Here is a 10,169-nt window from a genome sequence, read left to right as displayed (position 1 = left end):
GTATATAATAGTTAGTTGTAATAAATCTTTGTTAGTTTTTTTAACACCACTATACCTAAGTCTAACATCTTATGCTTGAGTTAAAAACATAGCATTGCTGCAAAATATTCCGTTTGGAGACAAACTCGCACCACCTGGCAACTGTGTGAAATTAAGCTAGTCTTCCAAATTTGTGTCACATTTCTCAATGGCTTCTAATCTCATATTCATGTGACCATACAGATCACCCATTCCAACTCCATGACATTGTTTGACTTTGTCCCTGGCTCAACATCACCCATGCTTTTCATATCCCTTGACTTTTCTTTTCCAACATTCCAGACTGTTTACTCATATTCTAGCCTCTGTTAACTTGAGATCATTCAAGGCTCTGTTGCCCATGCCTCAATTTACAGCAAATCCTGTTCACCTATTGTTCCTGAGCTGCTGAATTACATTGACTTCTAATAAAGCAACATCTTGACTTTAAAATTCTCATTATTATTTTGAAATCTCTTCTTGGCTTCAATCCTCCCCATATCTGTAATCAAATCCACCCAAGAACTTTCTCAGATAACTGGGCTTCTCTAGGTCTCAATTTTTGTTAGCCAAGCTTCAAATGGCCTAGGTTTTAAGTTCTGAAATTATATCCCTCTACTTTCCTGCCTCACTATCAGTATCCGCCTTTAAAACAGTCCTCAAAACCTACTATTTTGATCAATCTTTTGGTCACCTGACCTAATATAGCATCATCTGGCTCAGTGTCACACTTTATAGTGTTTTATTTTGCTGCTGTGAAATACATTGTGATATTCCATTATATTAAGGGCGAAATATAAATATATGATAGGAAGGAGGGAAATGGCAGAGAAGCTAAATGATACTTCACAGAGGAAGACCCAAAAAGTCTCCCAAAAATAATTAATGAATAATTAACTATATTGAATTAATAATTAATTTTTAAGATCCAAGAACCTATTGAGAGCGTGGAACTGAAAAAGATGAGAAAGAAAATTGGAAACGTTCGATAAATTAATGGACTGAAAGTTGACAAACCTCCAGGACCCAATGATTTTCAACCCGGAGAGCTTAAAGATATGAATATTCACGGTCTTATTGGATATGATGGTGATCATCTTTCAAAACTTGGTTAACTCTGATATGGTGCCCGCAGCTTGGAAAGTTTCAAATTAATCCACTGTTTAATAAAGAAGGGAGAGAGAAAATGGGGGTCTGCAGACCTGTTAGCCATGGCTACAGTATGGAAAATACTAGAATATATTGTGAAGGACATAATTACAGTACATTTAGCAATTTATTATCTGATTGGATAAAGCCAATATGGATTTATGAAGGAGAAATTATATTTGACAAACTAGATCCAGTTTTAAAGGATGTTTTATGTGGAATCAATAAGTGGGAACCTGGAATGTGGTATACTTGAATTTCTGGAAAGTTTTTGATAAAGCAAACAGAAAAAGTTAATAAATAAAATGAATGTGTGGATAACATATGAGTGTGGATCGGAATCACCAAATCAGGATTGACTGATATACTCCTATGTCCCTAAGCATTAGATTAGAAAATAAGAAAGTCTAATTGGGACCACACATGGAAATGTAAAGGAAGATTAATACTTTTTACTAGAAGTGACAGTAATTAATTAGAAGCTATATGCTATCTCATTCTTAAATATTCATAGAGATGCAATCATAAAAGAAAGAGAACTGCTCATAAATCCAAAGAAATTATCATGATTTTCAGACCAGTTAGGAGCAAAAAGATTTGTACTGCTGAGTTTATTTTTGTTGTTATTCTTTGAAGACTGATTGAATGGGGTGACAACTATGATGATTAGGGAAAACAGGCAAGAACACACCACTAATAAGTTTGGTCAAGAGGACCCTTACAGTTGTCAATGAATTCCCCCCAAAAATATAGCAAGCAGCACTCTCACTTTATTAATATGGAGTTTAGAACTGCACATAGCAAAGTATTCTCTAAATGAAATTACCTCACTATTTTGACATGAACTCTTGCACTTTGTTTCAAGTTATTGGACCTTATAAGATTATGGTGCTAAGGCAGCAGTAAGAGGTTTAATTCTGATGTATAAACATTAAGATATTAATGGCTTTGAAACAGAATGGGAGTCATTGATTCTGCAATCAAAATATACAAGAATGTTAACAAATAAATGTAAAAGAAATAAGTTAAAAATACTTTGTGACCATAAAAATTGAATATAATGGGGGAAATGTAAGGTTATGCACATGCAGGAAGAATGGAAGAGCGGAATATTATTCTAATGGGAAACATTGCAGAAGGCTGCAGGACAGAGGGATTCGGGTTCTCACACATGAATCATAGACACCTAACACCTCAGTTCAGCAGGCAATAGGAAAGGCAAATCGATCTTTGATTTTTTTTTATTTCAAAGGGAATGGAGTATATAAAGTGGGAGATCTTGCTAAAACTATAGAAAGCACTTGTCAGGCCACAACTGGAATACTACGAACAATTTTGGTGCCCTTACTGAAGGAAAGATAAACTGGGATTGGAGACAGCCCAGAGAAGGTCCACTAGGCTCATCCTGGGCATGGAGGGATTACCTTGATGGTTGAGCTTGAACTCATCAGGGTTTAGAAGAGTGAGAACCTATTAAAACATGCAAGATTCTTAGGGTGCTCTGCAACGTAGATGAAGAGAGACCGTTTCTCCTTCTGGGAGAGTCAAGGACTAGAGAGCATAATCTCAAAATAAAGGTCATCTAATTAAGACAGAGATGGGGTGGATTTCTTTTCATTCAGAGCATGGGCAATCTGTGAACTCTTTACTGCAGAGAGCTATTGAGTCTGAGTCCTTAAACATATTAAAGACTAAAATAGACAATCTTCAGTAATCAGGAAGGAAATCAGGGTTATTAGTATAAAGCAGGAAATTAGAGTTCAGAATTATCAAGTCAGTCATGATGTCATTGAATGGCAGAGTACACTTGATGGGCCAGTGGATTTATTTCCGTTCCTAGGTCTTATAGAAACATAGAAGATAGAAGCAGCAGGCTGTTCAGCCCTTCAAACTGTTCTGCTATTCAATATCATCTTGGCTGATCGTTCAACTCAGTAGACCATTCCACTTTTTCCCCATACCCTTTTATCTCTTTAGCCCTAAGAACTATATCTAACTCACTCTTGAAAATATTTGACTTTTTTTGGCCTCAACCACTTTCTGTGGCAAAGAGTTTCACAGGCCCATCACTTTATGGAAGAAGAAATTTGGTCTTACCTCAGTCTGAAATGGCCTGCTCCATATCCTTAGACTATGACCACGGTTCTGGATTCCCAAGTCATTAAGCACATCCTTTCTGTGTTTAATCTTTCTGGTCCAGTTAGAATTTCATAGGTTCTATGAGATTTCTCCTTCACTCTTTCAAACCTAAATGAATATAGTCCCAAACGATCTAATTTCTCTTCATACATCAGTTCCTAACGTACCATGTATCAGCCTGCTAAATCTTTGTTACTCTCACTCCATATCTAGAACATCCTTCCTCAGATAAGGAGACCAAAACTGCACACAACATTCCAAGTGTAATTTCAACAAGGTCCTGTACAACTGCAGCAAGATGTCCCTGCCCCTGCACTTGAATCTTCTCACTAGAAGATCTACATACCATTTGCCTTCTTCACCAGGTGCTGCACCTGTAGGCTTACTTCAGCAACTGCTGCATAAGAACACTCAAATCTTGTTGCACCATCCCCTTTCCCAATCTATCTCCATTCAAATAATAACCTGCCTTTCTGTTCTTGCTACCAAAGTGGATAACCTCACATTTATGCACATTGTACATCATCTACCATCTATTTGCCCACTCATTCAACTTGTCCAAATTACATCGAAGCATCTCTGTATCCTCCTCACAGCTCACTCTCCCATCCAGCTTTGTGTCATCTGCAAACTTGGAGATATTACATTTACTTACCTCATTTAAATCTCTAATATTTATTGTGAATAGCTTGGGTCCAATCACTAATCCCTGCAGTATCCCACTGCAACTCAGCAAATGATCCATTTGTTCCTACTGTCTGTGCCCTGTCTGCCTATGTGTTCTCTTTCCATATCATACACATCTCCAATCCTGTGCACTTTCATTTTACATGCTAAGTTCATATGTGGGACCTTATTGAAAGCCTTCAGAAAGTCTAAGTAAGCCACACCCACAGGCGTTTCCATTATCACCTCTAATAATTATTTCCTTGAATAATTCCAATAGTTTTCTCAAGAATGATTTCTCTTTCATAAATTCATACCGTATCTGTCTAATCCTGTAACCGTTTTCCAAACGTTCTGCTATTAATCTTTTATACTAGACTCCAGCATTTTCCCTACTCATGTCAGACTAACCATTGTTTAATTTCCTGTTTTCTCTCGACCTCCATTTTTTAAAATAGAGAGGTTACATTAGCTACCCTCCAATTGAACTGTTCTAGACGCTATAGAATCTTGAAAGATGACTATCAATGCACCTATTTCTACTGCCTTAAATTCTTTGGGATGTAAATTATAGGGTTCTCAGATTTATTCTGCAAATGTGTTGCTGGTCAAAGCACAGCAGGTTAGGCAGCATCTCAGGAATAGAGAATTCGACGTTTCGAGCATAAGCCCTTCATCAGGAATAAGAGAGAGAGAGCCAAGCCGGCTGAGATAAAAGGTAGGGAGGAGGGACTAGGGGGAGGGGCGATGGAGGTGGGATAGGTGGAAGGAGGTCAAGGTGAGGGTGATAGGCCGGAGTGGGGTGGGGGCGGAGAGGTCAGGAAGAGGATTGCAGGTTAGGAGGGCGGTGCTGAGTTGAGGGAACCGACTGAGACAAGGTGGGGGGAGGGGAAATGAGGAAGCTGGAGAAATCTGAATTCATACCTTGTGGTTGGAGGGTTCCCAGGCGGAAGATGAGGCGCTCCTCCTCCAGCCGTCGTGTAGTTGTGTTCTGCCGGTGGAGGAGTCCAAGGACCTGCATGTCCTCGGTGGAGTGGGAGGGGGAGTTAAAGTGTTGAGCCACGGGGTGATTGGGTTGGTTGGTTCGGGCGGCCCAGAGGTGTTCTCTGAAGCGTTCCGCAAGTAAGCGGCCTGTCTCACCAATATAGAGGAGGCCACATCGGGTGCAGCGGATGCAATAGATGATGTGTGTGGAGGTACAGGTGAACTTGTGGCGGATATGGAAGGATCCCTTGGGGCCTTGGAGGGAAGTGAGTGTGGAGGTGTGGGCGCAAGTTTTACATTTCCTGCGGTTGCAGGGGAAGGTGCCGGGGGTGGAGGTTGGGTTGGTGGGGGGTGTGGATCTGACAAGGGAGTCACGAAGGGAGTGGTCCTTGCGGAACGCTGATAGGGGAGGGGAGGGAAATATATCCTTGGTGGTGGGGTCCGTTTGGAGGTGGCGGAAATGGCGGCGGATAATACGTTGTATGCGCAGGTTGGTGGGGTGGTAGGTGAGAACCAGTGGGGTTCTGTCTTGGTGGCGGTTGGAGGAGCGGGGCTCAAGGGCGGAGGAGCGGGAAGTGGAGGAGATGCGGTGGAGGGCATCGTCGATCACGTCTGGGGGGAATCTGCGGTCCTTGAAGAAGGAGGCCATCTGGGTTGTGCGGTGTTGGAATTGGTCCTCCTGGGAGCAGATGCGGCGGAGACGAAGGAATTGGGAATATGGGATGGCGTATTCACCTTTAATCCCATCAATTTTCCCAACACCATTTCCCTATTGATACTGATTTCCTGCAGTCCCTCCCTTACTAAATTCCATGTTCCTCAACATTTTGGGATATTATTTGTATCCTCCTTTGTGAGGACAAACCCAAAATATGTATTTAATTATCACAGATCTCAAAACATTAACATTATTTCTCTTCACAGATGCTACCAGACCTGCTGAGTGTCTCCACCAATTTCTGTTTTTGTTTGTTTATAAATTTAATTGGTTGGTAATCTCTTTGTCTCCCATGATAATTTGTTTCTGATTGACCTTTGCCTTAAGTAATCATTTTCTCTTCACATTGCTGTAGAAACTTTTACAATGAATTTGTATATTCACTTACTCTATTTTCCCATCTTGATCAATTTCTTTGTCTGAATTGCCGCTCAATCCACAAGTCTGCTGCTTTTCTGACCAATTTTTATGTCCCTTTCTTGCATCTAATACTATCTCTAATTACACTTGTTAACCATTTTGGGCCATCTTTCCACTTTAATTTTGTGTCAAATAGGAATAGTTATTGCAGTTCCTCTTCAAATCTTTTATGATTGCTAAAATACTATACTTTTTTAATTTCAAAAATATACTTTATTCATAAAATAATTTGATGTTCTGTACAGTTGGTCATGCCATACATACGTAAACGTAAATACAAAGATCAGAATTTATTATTTGTATAAACAGTTCTGTACGTTTATCAATCATATGTCCATATATTAAGCTTAGGCGTCAGCAGAGCCCAAAAGACTGCGTGGGCCCCCTGTTCTTCTTAGACAGGCAGATGTTACACGGTTGTCTTTCCCCCACCGCGCCTTGTCGGCAGCTGCCCCAAGCTTCAGCGCATCCCTCAACACTTAGTCCTGGACCTTGGAATGTGCCATCTGCAACACTCAGTCGGGGTCAACTCCTTCAGCTGGAAGATCAACAGGTTTCGACCACCCAGACAGCGTCCTTCACCGAGCTGATGATCCTCCAGGCACAGTTGATGTTCTATCATCTCTTTAAGCAATCTCCCTAAAACTAGCACACCCCTCATACCATTGTGGTTCCTTTATCCTAGTCTCAGACTATCCACATCACTGTCCACCTTACTGAAGAATTCTATCATGTTATTACTATATAGAATTCGGCCCAACTAGTCCACGCCGAGCCTCTGAAGAGTAACCCACCCAGTCCCATTCGCCATATTTACCCCTGAATAATACACCTATAACACTATACGGCCAATTCACCCAACCTACACTGTGGGAGGAAACCGGAGCACACCCACGCGGACATGGGGAGAATGTGCAAACTCCACACTGACAGGAACCGAACCCAGCTCCTTGTTGCTGTAAGACAGCAGTGTCTAACTACTGAGCCACCGTGCCGTCTTATGGTTTTATAATAGACCCGTCACATTTTACTTGGTCGATTAACGGGATGAATTTTTGAAGTCATTTATTGTTAAAAGCTGTGTTTCGGGACAAGCAACTTTTATCGACAAGCGAACAATTATCTCGAACAGAAACAGCCATATCTCTCCGGGGGGGGGGGGGGGGGGGCGCTTGATGATCGAAGATATTTTCAATAGGTTAATCTCCTAATCAAAAACGTTCATCAACAGTTTTCCCAATGCAGACGCTACACCAAGGAAACTTCAAATAATCTGGGCAATTTTGCAATATTTTTCAGGTCTGCGCTCACCGTGTGGGCCCACAGTGGGTGAATGGACAGGTCCTCTTTAAAAGTCCTAGTCCCTTTAAAACGCAGGAGTTCAGGTTGGCATGGCCTGGCTCGGCCCAACCAATCGGATCCTGGCAGCAGCGGTCCTCCACTATCCCAGGAGGCTGCGCGCCTTGCAGCCACTAAGCCGAGCTCGGCCCAACCAATGGGATCCTGGCAGCGGCCATCCTCCAGTATCCCAGGAGGCTGTGCGTTTTGCAGCCACCAGGCCGAGCTCGGGGTGTAGCTGCAAATTGGTGACGGTGGGTGGGAAAACAGAGCAGGCCGACGGTAACCGGGGAGAGCGTGGGCCGCGCGTGCTCCTAACTGGAGGAAGGATTCTTTAAATAGAGATAAGTCCCCTGGACAAGTGAGCATCGACCCGGCTGCAGCTTCCCCCTCTTCTCCACTCCATCCCCGGCACCTTCAATGGAAGCGGAAAAGATGTCGGCGAAAAGCTTTCGCGTCAGCGACGGGGACTGGATTTGCCCCGATAAAAAGTAAGAGAAGCAGAATTGTAATCGTAACGAGGAGACAGGGGCCCCGGGCGCTCTGTGGTTTGAACTGCCTCGGCCCCGAGTGAAAACCGTGAAGACCAGGCCCGCCCCAGTCAGGGAGCTTCCTTATCAACTCAACAACTCTTCCTCAAAACGGAGTGGGAGCTTCTTTCATCTTGCTTTTACGCTTACAACCCACGATGCACACGTGTTCTGCTTTTTGAAATAATACTTTATTCAGTTGGTTTTTGTTACCTTAACGTCCCAAGTGCTTATCTATTCAAGTCACTGCTGTCCTGCGATCTGCCAGTCCCCAACTTTCACAAGTACTACCATGTCATTTAGTTGGGGTTTTGTTTTCGCCTTTTATTTGATAGCAAGACGCCTTTGATGTCTGCACATTCGAGCAGTGTTTATCGCATCGGCCACGGCGCTGTTTTTCAGTCTGTTGTTACACCTGACACTTGAGTGTTAATTACAAAAGAATTAACTTTTAAAGGTCCTGTAAGTGTGCGCGCAATTTAATGGTATGATTAGACATAATAGTGTCAAAGAAATGCTGTCCCGGATTATATTTTTCAGGGTTCTGATGCAGCATTAGTTTCAAAGTTTTTTTTAAAAAAGCACGTGGCGCACAAGCAATATTTAATAGCTTTTGTTTTGTCAGTGCTGGAGGAGTTGAACTGGTTTTGGCACAGTATGGCCCCACACCCATTACTTATTTTGCCTTAATGTAAATGGGAGGGAAAGCAGCACTTGTGTTCAGTTTGATCTTCAGTATCTGCTGCTCAGTATCTATGAGAAAGTGAGGACTGGAGATCAGAGGTGAAAATGTGTTGCTGGAAAAGCGCAGCAGGTCAGGCAGTATCCAAGGAGCAGAAGAATCGACGTTTCGGGCATGAGCCCTTCAATAATCCTTGATTCCTGAAGAAGGGCTCATGCCTGAAAAGTCGATTCTCCTGCTCCTTGGATACTGCCTGACCTGCTGCGCTTTTCCAGCAACATATTTTCTGCTCAATTTCTATACTGACTTCCTAATCTTGTGATTTGGACAAGTTGAATGAGTAGGCAAAAGTGTGCCAGATGTGGTATAAAATGGATGATTATCTGTGTTGGTAACAAAAAACAGGAAGCAAATTGTTTCAATTGGAAAGAAGGTGGTGCAATGAGACCTGGGTGCCCTTGTGTACCAGTTGCAGAAAGTAGTGAAGACAAAATATCCAGATTACAGAGGAGGAAGTGCTGAGTGTCTTGAAATGGTTAAAGGTGGATAAATCCCCAGGACCTGATCAGTGTACCCGAGAACTCTGTGGGAAGCTAGAGAAGTAATTGCTGGGCCTCTTGCTCAGATATTTGCATCATCGATAGTCACAGGTGAGGTGCCAGAAGACTAAAGGTTGGCAAACGTGGTGTCACTGTATAAGAAGGGCGGTAAAGACAAGCCAGGGAACTATAGACCAGCGAGCCTGACCTCGGTGGTGGGCAAGTTGTTGGAGGGAATCCTAAGGGACAGGATGTACATGTATTTGGTAAAGCAAGGACTGATTCGGGATAGTCAACATGGCTTTGTGTGTGGGAAATCATGTCTCACAAAGTTGATTGAGATTTTTGAAGAAGTAACAAAGATGATTGATGAGGGCAGAGCAGTAGATGTGATCTATATGGACTTCAGTAAGGCATTCGACAAGGTTCCCCATGGGAGACTGATCAGCAAGGTTAGATCTCGTGGAATACACGGGGGAACTAGCCATTTGGATACAGAACTGGCTGAAAGGTAGAAGACAGAGGGTGGTGGTGAAGGGTTGTTTTTCAGACTGGAGGCCTGTGACCAGTGGAGTGCCACAAGGATCGGTGCTGGGCCCTCTACTTTTTGACATTTACGTAAATTATTTGGATGTGAACATAAGAGGTACAGTTAGTAAGTTTTGCAGATGACACCAAAATTGGAGGTGTAGTGGACAGTGAAGAGGGTTACCTCAGACTACAACAGGATCTGGACTAGATGGGCCGGGGGCTGAGAAGTGGCAGATGGAGTTTAATTGAGATAAATGTGAGGTGCTGCATTTTGGAAAAGCAAATCTTAGCAGGACTTGCGTCGATTCTCCTGCTCCTTAGATGCTGCCTGACCTGTTGCACCTTTCCAGCAACACATTTTCAGCTTTTACATTTAATGGTAAGGTCCTAGGGAGTGTTGCTGAACAAAGAGACCATTGAGCACAGGCTCATAGCTCCTTGAAAGCGGAGTTGCA

General features: G+C 42.7%; 1 protein-coding gene across 2 annotated transcripts in view; it reads left to right on the top strand.

Moving 5' to 3' along the window:
* The first annotated feature begins 7,593 nt into the window (after positions 1 to 7,593).
* The window catches only part of zranb2 (zinc finger, RAN-binding domain containing 2), a 42,397-nt gene continuing 39,821 nt past the window's right edge, over positions 7,594 to 10,169 (top strand). For both annotated transcript variants that reach the window (XM_060830411.1, XM_060830412.1), the window contains exon 1: positions 7,594 to 7,923. In XM_060830411.1, the coding sequence (XP_060686394.1) occupies positions 7,853 to 7,923 (71 nt within the window). In that variant the 5' untranslated portion in view covers positions 7,594 to 7,852. The remainder of the gene's footprint in view (positions 7,924 to 10,169) is intronic.

This window comes from Hemiscyllium ocellatum, chromosome 9, assembly GCF_020745735.1.
Source record: "Hemiscyllium ocellatum isolate sHemOce1 chromosome 9, sHemOce1.pat.X.cur, whole genome shotgun sequence".
Classification (NCBI taxonomy): Eukaryota; Metazoa; Chordata; class Chondrichthyes; order Orectolobiformes; family Hemiscylliidae; genus Hemiscyllium; species Hemiscyllium ocellatum.
The sequence above is the reverse complement of the archived record's forward strand: the minus strand, read 5'-3'. Positions and strand labels throughout refer to the sequence as shown.